Below are 14,949 nucleotides of genomic sequence, written 5' to 3' on the forward strand. Positions count from 1 at the left end.
GAAGACGCAATATGTGTTAAAAGATTATTATAAAATGCCTCCTCTGAGGTTGTGGCAGGTTCTTCATCCTTTCGTTTTCTTCCCTCTTATCATTTTGTGTACAGTAAGGAAGAGGACAAGACAGAGACCCCCTATAGGCAGTGCATATCTGCCCCTAAAAGCATCACTCAACTTTATGTTCACTTCTGGTTCCCCTAGCCCAGCTGTGTTTCTTCCATTAGTATCTGCTCATAAAAGCTACTGGGGTTGTAAAGATGTGAAACAGACAACTGCTGGATGGTCACTCACCTTAACATGGAAATCAGGTGTTGCTATGTACCTGTAGCCACTCACATAGCTTAAGTTAAATAAATATATAATAAGCATATCAAATATTTGCTATTAATATTCATAACAAGAATAAATTAAAAACAATTTATCAAAACATTTTTATTATTTATAATAAACATATAAAAAATTGCACTGTACAATAGATAATTTCTGTTAAATTATCACAGTGTAAAATGTGGCACAGAACACAACAAGGACTGAATATTTTTTTGCAATCCTACAGTGCACTCATGGAGGTGATATAGAGCTAATTAATTTGCATTTTATTTGACTGTGACCTTAGCTCTCTGGCTCTGCCTTAATCCCTTTTGTGGAGAACACTGTAACTTCAGGCTTCTTGGCTTCCTAATTGAGGTTAGCAACATGTTAGCCGACACAGCTTCATGGTTTAGGACATATTCGGTTCAGACTAGGCTGGTGAACTATGATCATTGCCGAAACAATTAGTTACTTTATCTAATTAATTCTTAGTAAATGAATTGGCAAGAATTTTGATAATCAATTTATCATTGTCATTTGTGTAGCAGACATGTTAAACAGGCTTCTCATACTTCATACCTCTTTTCTTTGATTTGGGTCATCGTAAATTGAATATCTTTGGCTTTTTGGTTGGGAAACTGTGACGGCCATTTTTGGGGATTTTTCTGATGTTTTGTTGGCTATCGATTAACCAAAGCATTAACTGCAGGACAGACTATAAGTATAATTTGAAATATCTGAAATATGACTAAACCTTTCCTATAATCAACACCATGCAAACAAGTTGAGGAGAATTGTTGGCACATGAGGTTAATGGGAGCTGCGTGAAAAAGTCTTACAAAATGTGAGGATGTATAGTTAATTAATTTATAGTTACTGAAATATAGTTAATTAGGATAACTCCCGTGAAATAAGCGGATACATTGTGTTGATAGTAATTTTGTGATGAAATTTAGTTGTGGTGTGAACCCCTGCTCCAACCCTCAATACATTTTATAATTTGATGTGAAAAGGGTCACAGTGAGGCCAGTTTTAATCAGAAATGATCCTGTTTACCTCCCCGGAGAGGGAGTGAGAGGGCACTGAGTGACGCAGGTGAGAGACAGGCGTCCACCCAGACCGCACCTCGCTTATCTGCCTATGTAATGGAGGAGGAAAGAGTGACAAAGGCCAGGGCTTTGGGTGTGATAAGGAAGGGGCTCATGTCCTGCTTTGGCCCTGGCTCTCACCCTGGCTGTCCATTGCAAGAGGCCATCCAGGGGCCAGGAGCCGACCATAACCAGGAAAAACCTCCAAGACTGTGTTTTCACACACAGGTATGAATCTGACCCTGTGCTGTCAGATATACAGAGTGCTGGTGTGTATTTACATGTTGCAGCTTTGGGGCATTGAAAGAGAGGAAGAAAGGGAGAGACAGACAGAGACAGAGGGTCAGGTGGAGTTCAGGGCAGATTTTTTGCCAGAAGTCTCACACTGCAGGAATACGAAATTGCTTCCGGATCTAGTTATCCACCGCTGCATAGTTCAGTGTTCTTACCCTTCCTGCCTCCTTGTCTTCCTCTTTCTTTCCAGCCATTCATCCTCCCATCTTTACTTTTTTTTTTTTTTTTTTGCTCTGCTTCTCGTCTTTCAGTCTTTGTCTTTACTCTGACTCTTGTGGCGGTTGGTCCTGCTTGGTAGCATGGCACAGGGTGACAATGTCCGTAGGGAAACAGTCTTTGAGTAGGATACCTCTGTCTCTCTGGCAGTCCAGCTCTCCTATGAAACCATACCAGTAGATCACAAGGCCTGGACCAAACCTGTGGTGCAAAATAAAAGAAACAAAGCCGGCCGGTTAGTATGGCTAGTACATCATTGCTATCATGTCAGAGAGTTCTGAAGAAGTAATCAATGAGTTATGCAGTCGCTTTCAAATTTAGATCTGCAAAATGCTTATGGCTGTTGACTTTGGATTTGGAAGGCTAACAAAAATGCAGGAATAAGTTAGTGAAGAGATAAAAAGATGGAACAGCAGTGAGATTGATCTATGAGCGATAAAGTCACTTAGGTATTTTACTTTGATCAACATCCAGGAAACTTGTGCTGAATCAAACAAAAAAGCCGCCAGGAAGATTAAGATCTTTCTGACAGGGTGATACACACTCGATCACATTACAATGGCGGAGAAATAACAATAATCTGTGAAATAACAAAGCTCTACACCAAAGCCTCCGGATCCTGTCATCAGAAGGCCTTGGCACATAGCAGAGCACAGAGAGTTCAACACAAAGTCTTAAACACACCGCATCTGGTGGTTAATGTTAGCCAGTCCAACAGTGTCCAGCTGTTTCATTCACATTCACTTTGAAAGCCAAACCAACTTTGACATAGTTGGCAAGCATTGTAGCTCCTAAGAGCTATAAATAATGACTTGCCAAGCAATGGAGCAATCAAGTTCAGACTATTTAAATGTAAGGTGTTTTTACTTTTATCCTTTCTTCTGTCTTTTGGTCTCATCAGTCTCTTATCATTTTGCTGCTACCGTGTCTTACGGACACTGTAGTTACTGTACACCTGAAGGTCTGCTAAAAGGTGCAGAAACAATTAAAGTGGAGGACTTCTTCACTGGGAATGTGCAACGTTATTTCACTACTTCTCCTCAGAAAGGCAATAAATCATCTTTCAAGCTATTTATTATGCCCCAAAGAGCCACCGGTGGCCCCTCTCTGCCTCATATAGATCATAGCTATTCTTTGAACATTAGCTGCCATGCATAAAGACATGTCACAGTTGAACTCTGAATAGAGAGCACCCCGGTTACCACATGCAAGACCAGATTCAGGGAGCTGACAGTGCTTTGGTCCCAGACACTCTATCCTCAGACATTTAACAATGTTGTGGGGCCTCTAAAGACCTAGACAGGAAGCTAGCCAAAGGGCCACAGAGAGCAGCAGAAGTTCAGCTCCAAGGTAAAGTGCATAAAACCTTGAACCCGTGTTCAATCATTTCATATTAAAATACTGACTCAAACACCCTATGGTGTTATTTATATAATTGTTATGGGAATCCTTAGTTTTTTGTGCGGATATAATTTATGAGATTATTATAAATACCTAGATGGTTGACCTTAAATTTTGACAAGGAATTTTAACCATATAAATTATAAATGGCAGTGCAAGAATCAGCTGTAGTGACATTGCCAGGTATATGTATGTACTTATGTAATGTGTTGACTGCGCCCTGAGGCAGTGCATGTTTCTACATACAGTACTTGTATGGAGACTGACACATGCACGAAAAAAATATGCGACTATACACACACACCCCCCCCAAGAGGCCCTTTCAGCAGTACATGCTTCTGCACCCCATCCCCACATTCTGCATTTTACAGTGTGTGATTTACTGTGCTGTATCTATGAGCAAACAGGCCAAAGCTAACAGCCCTGGAGAAAGCACACAGATGCACACTGCAAGTTCAACACAATGTCACACATGTAGCTAAGCCTCTCAGCATCGCACAAAGCTCAAGCCCCCAAACTCTCATCGCTCCATGGTCCACTGCAGCACAAGGCTGCCAACTCTTAATATGGAAATGTTATGGAAACAAAACCTAAACATTTACATTAGATGACTTTAGAAAAGGGGTTATGCTCTTCTTTTTATTCAGCTGCCGTGCTGTATGTATTTCTTGTGCTCTGGATGGGGAGGTGAGGCAGAAAAGGGGAGAAAAGAAAGAACGGTTCGCTCAGAGTGAAGAGAGGCAACCTTCTGAAAAGGTTAAAACTGTACATCAACAGATAAGGCAGTGGTGTACGATACATCATGTTCCCAGTCTGTCAGGGGAGGCCGAGCACAAATTGAAACAAGCAAAATTATAAACACAGGGGAGCCGTGTCACCAAGGCCTTTCCATACCCTGAAGAAACTATATGGACGTTTTATCCTACTCAGAATTAATGCAAGTGAATACTGCAGGGACCTTGAGGAAAAAAAAATCTGAGACTGGGAATAGAAACAATAACACAGAGGGGGAAGTCAACGGTCAGGGGGCAGAGACTGAGCCTGACGGCCACAGGGTTGAGATTCTTAAGGAAAAAGTTCCAAGCAGCATCCAGACGCTGTAAAAATCAATTGTAAATGTATGGTATACAGTATGATGCCTTATATATTACTATATAATCCCTCTGAAGCTTGTGTATTGTAACGCCTGAGGAAGTGAATGAAAGTTCAGTTTGAATTTGTTGGCAAATTATGGTTTATTATGTGGGCTGGCTCATCTTAACCTGGCGTGTGCTTATTACACACACCACCTCAAAGTCAGAGTCAGCCATCTCCCAATAAACATCTAACTACGTAACGAGTTGGTGAAATTGTTTGTGAAATGTAGCTAATTTTATCGAGTGGGCCACTTGACGAGCCTGGGCGTGGATTGCGGCTGCCAGCCATGCTTTCGTTAGTGTTAATGAGCGGGTGGTGGTCACATTTGAAGCAGGTGCCAAGCAGCTTACTACTGCAGCTTAATGAGAGCAAGGCACTCAGGAATAAAAACCCTTGAATGGAGAAGAGAGAGTGTTATTAGTGTGTGGCTGCACACACACAGCCAGGCGAGTGTCACAAAGAGCTAAGAACAGAAGGAAATCTTTGTATTTTAAATGTCCTACCCGTACATACAGAGACCACTAGTAAAAATATGAACTGCTAAAGCTAAAGTACAAAACTATAATCTGCAAAGTATGTGCAAATTTACTTTCTTGATTTTATATCTGCCTTCTCATTTAATGAGAAGTTTAAGGTTGCTGGAGGTAAGACAGCCCCCCCCCAAAAAAAAAAAAAAAAAACAAACCTCATAGTTCAACCTTTCTACCAAACACACAGATCCAGGTTAATTTGATCTGCCACATTTGGTGAGAAAAAGCTTCACTAAAACTAGGGGCCGAGCACTTCTGCCAAAACACATTACACGACATGATGGATTATCAATAAAATCAAGGTGAATTTACACTCGACTTTACAACACACTCACTTCATTTTACATACCACGCTGACCCATTTTAAACAAACGCCCCAGCAATGATTTAGACAGCTTAAGCCTCTACCTGAGGGTGAACTCTGTCTCCGAGGTCTCCCCACAAAGACCTCTTTGTTTTCAGCATCCATACATCAGGTCACAAGGTAGGCCCACTAAAGCACTGCCAAACATTAGCTTTAGTCAGTCATTTCGCTGCTCCCTGAAATGCAGATATGGAACCTGCTCAACTTCTTTTAAGACAGAGAGCACTGAGAGGTATACATGAATAAAAGTCTCTGTGTTGGAGACAGAAGAACTGTGTACATAGCACGAGAGAGAAAATGTGAGTATTAGTGACAAATGGCCTGTTTTTTCAAGATCAGTCTTTGTTATTAGCAGCTGCCTACAGGAGTTTATTTACAGGGTCAGATAGTGGTTGTGTGATGTGTTTGTATGTGTAGAGTTTTGAAAGGGGGGCAGTGACCCAGGGCCTGTATGCTAGTTGATATGACACTGCAGCTGATCATTGTACATCCAGCTTGTGTATTTTAATGGCTCTGCAGTGGCTGTTTGTAGAAAGTCAGCCGGCCTGTTGATAAAGACGGTCATGATAACACAAGCTTCCGCGCACAAATTTAGGATATTTAAAGGCAGACTCTGGCTGGAGGGGTGTCCTCGAACAGGGAGGTATATAATCCCTTGCCACAAACTACACATCCTACTGTCCATAAATAATAGCAGATGAATGGAAGAGTTAGCCTCCCACAGAAAAGTTATTAACATGAGTAAAGCTAAGAAGAGAACACCTTCTGTCCTCTCAACCTCCCTGTTTTTTTCTTTTCTTTTTTCTTTGTTTTCATGAGCAAGAAAAAAAGTTCAACTCTGCTCAGGTATGTAAAACACAAATACATGGCAGCCAAAGCACACAGCTGAACGCTGCCCAAACCGACACAAACATTGTAATTAAGGTGGAATAGAGGGCAATGAAAAATAAAACATCTTCAACCAGGTGTAATTCTCCCAGATGTTTTTATGTTTTCTATTGATGGGGTATGGAAATGGAACGTGACATGGATGTGGTTCGTCTTTGTCGCTGTTGGAGGTAGAGAGAACGTTTTGTGCGTATGTATTGTATGTTTGCATAGTGTAGTGCTAGGTTTAACATAGAAATGTAGAGGTGTAATGTGTGAGTTTGAAGGGTGTGGGAGATCAGGTCCAGTCAGTGTGTTGTGAGTTGTATGTTAGCAAGAGCTCATTTATGCTCACCGATGCAGGATACCAACACAACAGAGAGAGGAGGATTCCAATGTTTAATCTATAGCAACCACCGTAAGCTCTGTGGTAGGACCTGCCCTCAGCTCTCCGACCCGCCATACAATTTGTCAAAGCTCAGCGTGATCCACTTTCAGCTCAGGAATACTATGTTATACTTCACTGAAAGATATACCACCTCCAATTTTTGCATGAGCAAGTGGGAACTGTGCTGACTGTAGCATCAAAGATAATGCCATCCAAAAATCACAACTTTATATTCTTTAACACTTCTTTAAGTCTACCTGTCCACTAGGACTGTGCGATATTGACAAAATCAATTATAATGACATTTTTTTCCCTATATACCGTTGAATCATCTCTCACTATAATGCAGCATTGAGCAGAAAAACCTGCTGTGATAACTGTTAACCTCATGGTACTCATAGCAAAATCCAAAATTTGTGATCAACCAAAAGTTGGTTAAAACAAAGTATAAGAACCATTTGAAAATACCAATTACACCCAACTTTGCACTTGTTATTTGACTTTTTCCTGAATAACAAAATGTATGAATTAGTTATTTATTATCTTTATTTTATTACCCTAAAACTCTCCCCAAGCCTTCACTGTACTATGTGACACTGCAGTCTTTATCTCCCACTAAAGAATGATCACTTTCTCTGACCTATCTCCTCAGCCACCCTCTCACATTAACCTAAATCTTATCACCTTACACACACAGACACAATCTGACAGAATCTATATCAATCAGCGGATTGATAACTTGGCTATTGCCTGATTATGTGAATGAGCTAATAAGCCTCAACCTTATTTTTATTTTGATGGTACAATAGTAAGACACAGAAAGCACTGCTTCAAAGCAGCATTTGGTCGTGGTTAGGTTCTGTTTGTACAATATCATGCTTCCCAAACATCCTCCAGCCAAAGGGAGGAGTCTTAATCAGTGTTTGGAACTAGTTGAGTCCCTTAAGTGAGCATGTCGCCTACCACATTAGCAACACATATCTGAGGGACAAGTGTGCGTTGTGTGCGTGTAATGTGTGCTGGTCCCCTCTCAGATCTACCGAGTCACGGTCCAACGCACTTTGACACACTCTGGTCTGCTTTGGATGTGGAGTGAAACCAAACAAGGTGTGGTCTGGCTTTGCCTTTGTCTGTTTAGTGTTCAGAAGCTGGTCTAAACAGCACCAAAGACAATGCATACAACAAAACAACCTTCCGATGACAGCTCTGTGATGACACCAGAACAATCCATATCAAAGCGAGGTTGGAGTTGTGGAACAACTTGTACTTCAGACAAAAACTTTCTGTGCATCATTCCTCTTTTGCAAACAGCATCACTTTTAAATTCCCCCTTTATAATGTGAATGTAATGATAAAAATGCTCTGTCTCTGTGTTATTCTCTGGCTGTGTAAGGGTTAACATTCAAATGGTCAGAGCTCACCTGATCTTTTCTCAGATATCGACTCCCCATTCTCTATAATGACCCTCTATATCACGAAAATGGTTTGATCTCTTCAGCTATGACACACTGAGTGGGTATTCATTAACACCTGATACTGATATTATTAAATTTTATTATGGCAATGGCTGCAAATGGTGTCTCCTCTGCAAGTACTTCACTGAAATCATGAGTAGGCAATAATCATGTCTTTGAGTCTGGATGACTGAAAATACATTTTAAATGCACACACTGCTAACAATTAAGATGACCCTCATTATTTCTAAAATCGGAATTAAAAATAAGATAATAAGAAAAAATGCCTCTGAAGCTGTCACTGTTTTCAGATGAGGCTTATTAGTCTCCTAAGCCAAACACTAGCCACAGTGCTAATTTGGGGATCTGTCCAGAGAGAACCTCTGGCCCTTGATAAGCCTGCATGCCTGTAAGTTCTGCTTTGAGACAGGAAGCTCCCCGCAGAGGCAGGCGAACAGGCTGGGGGCTGGGAGGCTATGCAGACAGAGGACCACAGCGTCAGGGGGATACATGCTCCTTTAACCTGTTATTGTGAACTCCCAGCAGCCCTGGCCGATAATTGCCACCTGTCTCTGGGGAAAAAGAGTCAAAAGCAGGCCGCGGGACGGCCATTTTGTGTCTGCCACTGCTCCTTGCCCCGCGCAGCCCTGGTCCTAATCCTGCCCTTACCCCTGGCGGCTAATGTGTTTTCAATTTAGGATGATCCCCCCACTACAGGCACAGCCCTAATCAACAACAGTTTGTACTGTAACCCTATCTGCCCTCGCTGGGGCAGCGTCAGCCTGACTGGGCGCCTGCAAACCTGATGTGTCCAGCAGAGGAACAGTGTTATGTGTGTATATGTATGGATGATATCATGTTTATATGTGAGGTCACAGGATGTGTGCCTGATAGGTGGCCGTTTGGCTTACACATATGCAATTGAAATAAACATATAAACAGCCACACACACACAACGCAACAGCACCTGGAACACTCTCTCACAAGCAAGTTGCACATGATGCTGCATGGACTCGTCTCTGTATTTGTCCTGCTTGATCTTAGTGCTGCCTTTGACACCATCAATTGCAAGATTTTATTTCAGAGACTGGAACATGTCATTGGGATTGAAGCACCCGCACTAGGCTGCTTTCAGTCTTATTTATCAGACAGATTCCAGTTTGTTCATGTTAAAAATTACTCTTCCATGCACGCAAAAGTTAGTCATGGACTTCCACAGGGCTCTGTGCTAGGACCGATACTTTTCACCCTATATGTGCTTCCTTTAGGCAATATTATCAGGAAGCACCACATAAATTGCCATTGCTAAGCAGATGACACCCAGCTTTATTTATTTATGAAGCAGGATGAAACAAACCAGGTAGTCAAACTACAGGAATGTCTTAAAGACCTAAAGGCCTGGATGACCTGCATTTTTTTTACTTCTGAATTCAGACAAAACTTAAGTTTTTGTACTTGGCCCTAAACACCTCAGAAAAACATTATCTAATCATATAGTTACTTTGGATGGCATTAGCTTGGGCTCCAATTCTACTCTAAGGAACCTTGAAGTCATTTTTGACACGGACATGTCCCTTGCCTCACACATAAAACAAGTCTCTTGGACAGCCTTCTTCCACCTGTGCAATATTGTGAAAATTAGAAAGATCCTGTCTCAAAAGGATGCAGAACTCATCCAAGCATTTAGACTAGACTACTGTAATTCTTTATTATCAGGATGTCTCAATAACTCTGTGAAAAGCCTTCAGTTGATCCAAAATGCTGCAGTGCGAGTGGTGACAGGAACTCGAAAAAGAGGTTATATTTCTCCCGTTAGCTTCTCTAAATTGGCTCCCTGTAAAATCCAGAATAGAATTCAAAATCCTTCTCCTTATGAAAAAAGCCCATAATGACCAAGCGCCATCGTATCTAAGACCTCATAGTACCCTATTTTCACAATAGAACACTTCATTCTAAAAATGCAGGCTTACTCGTGGTTCCTAGAGTTTCCAAGAGTAGAATGGGAGGCAGATTCTGCAGCTATGTGGCTCCTGTGGAGCCAGCTCCCAGTTTGGATCTCACCCTCTCTACATTTAAGTGTAGGCTTAAAATCTTCCTCTTTGATAAGGTTTATGGTTAGGGATGGCTCAGGTGAGCCCTGAGCCATTCCTTAGTTATGCTACTATAGGCTGAGGGTAACTCCCATGATGCACTGACCACTTCTTCTCCCTTTTTTTCCTCTCTGTCGCTCTCTCTCTCCATCCCCATACATTTATAACACACTGCTACATGTCATAAAAACTTCTGTCTTTTCTCTCCCGTAATTCGTCCTTGTCCTCATTTTGCAGGTATCTTTGACTCCAGAGCTGCAGGATCTGGATCTGCCACTACTACACACTCATCATCATCATCATCTTCATTATTATCATAATTACTATTATTGTTTTTATGGCTTAAATGCAGGAATTCATATGTTGTCGTCAAATTCTTTGTTTACACACAAGTGCAATTATTATTATTATTATTATTATTATTATTATTATTATCTGGCACTGCTATCATTGCTGCTGTTATTATTAATAACACTATTACATCTATAGGTTTCACTACTATTATTACCATTATAACCACCAGTGCTTGAATACAACAGTATATAAAGCTGTTCCTGGTCTCTCTCCTCTCTCTCCCTCTCTCCCCCCTTTCTCATCTCTCCCCAACCGGTTGAGGCAGATGACTGCCGATTTTGTCGGTTTCTTCCTGTTAAAGGGAGTTTTTCCTCTCCGCTGTCGCCAAGTGTTTCCTCATGGTGGGTACTATTGGATTTCTCTCTATAATATTGTAAGGTCTTGACCTTACTCTGTAAAGTGCCTTGTAATGTATGTTATGATTTGGCGCTATATAAATAAAACTGAACTGAAATGAATTGAAAAGTCAGGTTACAAACAAAACATAGACATTTAAATATTAATGTATATAAAGACAATGAAGGCCGGGGCTCTATTTTAAACATACTTTTAAGCATACCTAATATTACTGAAGGCAGAAAAATTAGGAAATATTCCTGTTTCCAACAAATATATAATAGATAAAATTAAACATAGCCAAGAGACATTTTTACAAAGTGAAGAATGCACTTTCTATATTCTTTATGTCAAACTTAATTGTTCTTTATTCTGCAAAGGAACTTGCATTTATATTCTTTATATTTATATTCTGAAAAAGCAAAACTGTCTATAGGTTCCATTTCAGAAATCAATTTAATACCTTTAACTCTACTGCCACATCAGCAAGGGCTGAATCAAAAGTTAGGCCCGGAATGGCAGGTGTGAATGTTTGTTGTGTAGGGCCTCCTGGCCTCTGCATCCATGAGCAGAACCCTGCCCCAAAATTAGAGTGTGGCCTCTAATGTCTCCCTGGGAGAAAAAGAGACCTGGCTTTCGTCCAAATCAGCACCTTTGGAAGTGCAGTCGTGTTACCACCACTAAATCAACATGTCAGCACCCGGCCCAGTGAACTTCTTCACCCAGTCTCCACCGCTTACAGCTACCTCACACACCTAATGAATTGGTGTGAATGCCCATCTCTCTGCTAAAATGAAGAAGGGAAGCAAGATATGAAGAGAAAAAGGAAAAATAAGATATTTCTTTTTCAGCTGTTGCATGGAACATTTGGAGTCCCCCAATATGATTATCATCACCAGACACAGAAAAACTGTATTAGTGCTATTACTTGAACAAAGAACTGCTGTGACAAACAACAAATTGTAGGTTAAGGTATCCTCGCCATCAACCTTGGCCTCTGAGTCCAAAATGGAACTGTCCCAGTTTGGAGGGGAAATTTGGAGATGGACACAGGCGAAGGGCCACAGAAAGTCAGATGCTTACTCGGCTGTCTGTTTACATTCCTGAGGGTAATTTTAGCCCCTGGGGAGAGCTGAGCAGGAGAGCCGACATGTCGTTGGGGCTTGTCAGTGGTCGACGGGCCAGCCGGCGCAGTGGCGGCACCTGGACAAGTGGGTGGTACAAAAAAAAACAACAAAAAAAACCACACACATATACACACACACACAGACCTCCAGCAGACAGACCCTTGGAACTGTTCTCTGTGTATGTGCCACTCAATTATTCATCAGGTTTAGTATAAGGAAATTTTTAAAGAACCAGTTTGTATCTTTTGTATAATTTCAACAGCTACTTTTTTGACAGAATTGAACAACTAAACAGAGACAGAATCTGACAAAGAGGCCTCATGGAAAACCACAGAGCTAACAGACTCACCACAGAGCACCATTAGCACAGGATATACCCAATGTTTTCACTGTTGATCTGTGGTGCAAATCTAATTTCATTGTAGTTTTTAAAAATTTGCTATGCAAACAAAACAAAAATCCTAGCTCAGGAATCGCTGAGGGCTTCTGTGCGCGTGTTGGGATTTGTCTTTTTATTACTCCCAGCCCAGAGTGTACCTTCAAAGGGCAAGAGAGCAAGATGTCCATGTGTGTTTGCGGTGTGAGTGCACATGTAAGAGAGAGAGAGCGAGAGAGAGAGAGAGCGCGAGAGCGAGAGAGAGCGAGAGAGAGAGAGAGAGAGAGAGAGAGAGAGAGAGAGAGACTCAGAGCTTATCAAAACTAATTAGGCGAGGGATCAGGATGGAAGTTAAATACTGGGCTACATGTAATGAAAGAAGCAGAGTGGGGGACATCTAGGGGTCAGGCCCACACCAAACAGTGCTCCTCAGGCAATCTGGTATTGATTTTCACTCGTTTGGGGATGAAGGTGGACGGAGGGGAGGGAACCATGGGGAGAGAGAGAACGAGATGGGGAGAGGCGGTAGGGCAGAGTCTAAGGGTCTCGTGAGTTGTCAACTTGACAGTTTAACCCCTTTTGGAGGAGAACAAACAAACAGAGGGATCTCCTGGGCTGACAGCGTTGATCTGTCATAGCGATGACTGCAAAGCCCCACACAATGCCCACACAGGAGAGGAGAGTGGGGAGAAAAGGGAGGGTGGGTTGATACAGATATGCAGAGGCACATTCCCTCACCCTAAGAAGGTAGGACTGTGCTCTGCTGAAGATCTCGCACTCCTGATCTATGAATATATCTGTGCCTTCAAAAATTCAGAGAAGGAAAAAATTCAATGACTAGACTACATTTCCACTGAGACTGTTCGATTTAAGAACAAATATAGACTATATATTTATACATTTATACAGTATGTGCATGATATTTATGATTAATCATGTTCTGTAACTGCAGTAAATGACAGAATGCACACATATGCAGAACAGTGTTACCCAATCTCATCAATTACATTTTGGTCCGTCCCCAAGTTTGTGTGTCTCTGACAAAGCAGTATTGGTCATAGTCCACAGCCACACAGACACACAGATGTCAGCGCTCCTCTCTTGTCACTCAAACTTTGAGGGCCGTCACCCCAAGCACCTTCCCTCTCATGTCCTTAAACACTTGAAGACCCCTTTCACTTTTCCCCTCAGACTGCCTCATCACTTTGTCACATTGCCAAAGGGGACTCCATTAGCCTGGCCATGCACAGAGCCCCCAACTCTCCCTTACACTTAACACACACACACACACACACACACACACACACACACACACACACACACACACACACACACACACACACACACACACACACACACACACACACACACACAGAGGCTGATACACGCAGCTAAGGCTGTCTACATCAAATTAGAGTGGCCCCTATTGTCCCTATTACGGCCTGGGGATGCTCCATCATGACGGATGCTACAGGGTCCCTCACTTGTCAGGAGTTGTCAGACAGATAGGGAGTCTGGATACACACAGCTGACAGGTAATCTTAATGTCTTCAATTAGCCCAATTAAGCCTGTCATAAACAATTCGAAAAGTGCTCGACCAACACAAACAGATAAACGCATGCACAAGCGTACACTGGCACACACACTCACACAACAAGGTCTGTAGGGTAATCATGAGAGGGGTAATGGGTATATCAGCGGACGGTTGACTTGTCTTTTGTTTCAAGGAGGGGTGTGTCCCCATCCCTTGCTCTCAGCTGTGCACTGCCGGCTGCTACCTGGTCAGTTCAAATTGTACTATCTCCTTTCATTAGTGCATCGCTGGCTGAGAATCTGAAAGGCCGTGACAAAATTCATTTGAGACGAGTGGGAGCAGATTGCCTGAAGCAGGTGCTATAAGGGAGATAAAACAAAAGCAGCACCTTTGTGTACATGTGCATGTGCGTGTGTGTTTGTGTGTGTGTGTGTGTGAGAGGGGTTTTTTCTGGTCTTCACATTCTGTTCTATTTCTTGCTATGGTTAATGGGTAAGGACACAAAAGTGCTTCTGAAAAAAAAAACAGAAAGAAAGAAAGAACAGGGACCAGAGAGGAATCGGCCAAGCACACAGTTGCAGCATTTACAGAGCTGTGGTGAAATCTAAATATTGTTTCTAGCGTGACTAAATAGGCCACCACCTTTCTGTGCTGAGGATGTGCGATAACTAACATTGTTTGATTTGGTCTCTCCTTTATAATATCTTATCGCAGAGCAATGGTGACACCCACACGATATCATCAGCTTTTGTCCTCTAACCGTTTCTTTAAATTCATCTATTTGCATTCACTATCAATTTCTTTTTCTCCAGGGATGCAGGACACATTTCAGCAACTGTGAAGCACAAGCTAATATTTAAAACAGAGACTCCACGGTTTTCAAACACAAGAGCTGAGAGAAGTTAGCATCAATATTTGAACAAGAACTTCACATCAACACTGCCTTGATCTTATGTGCAGCATCTCTGAAATGCCCCACATCAAGCAACAATACTGACACTTTCAATGCAGTGCTTATACGCTAGTCTCTGGGCATTCAGGGCAATGTTGTACAAAGGCAAAAAAAGAGCAAAATACATCAAC

At 41.9% G+C, this 14,949-nt stretch overlaps 1 protein-coding gene across 4 annotated transcripts in view; it reads right to left on the minus strand.

Moving 5' to 3' along the window:
* Positions 1 to 465: 465 nt before the first annotated feature.
* cdin1 (CDAN1 interacting nuclease 1) overlaps positions 466 to 14,949 on the minus strand; it is a 56,861-nt gene continuing 42,377 nt past the window's right edge. For all 4 annotated transcript variants that reach the window (XM_040136345.1, XM_040136344.1, XM_040136343.1 and 1 more), the window contains one exon: positions 466 to 2,108. In XM_040136345.1, the coding sequence (XP_039992279.1) occupies positions 1,952 to 2,108 (157 nt within the window). In that variant the 3' untranslated portion in view covers positions 466 to 1,951. The remainder of the gene's footprint in view (positions 2,109 to 14,949) is intronic.

Source organism: Xiphias gladius, chromosome 10 (assembly GCF_016859285.1).
Source record: "Xiphias gladius isolate SHS-SW01 ecotype Sanya breed wild chromosome 10, ASM1685928v1, whole genome shotgun sequence".
Taxonomy (NCBI): Eukaryota; Metazoa; Chordata; class Actinopteri; order Istiophoriformes; family Xiphiidae; genus Xiphias; species Xiphias gladius.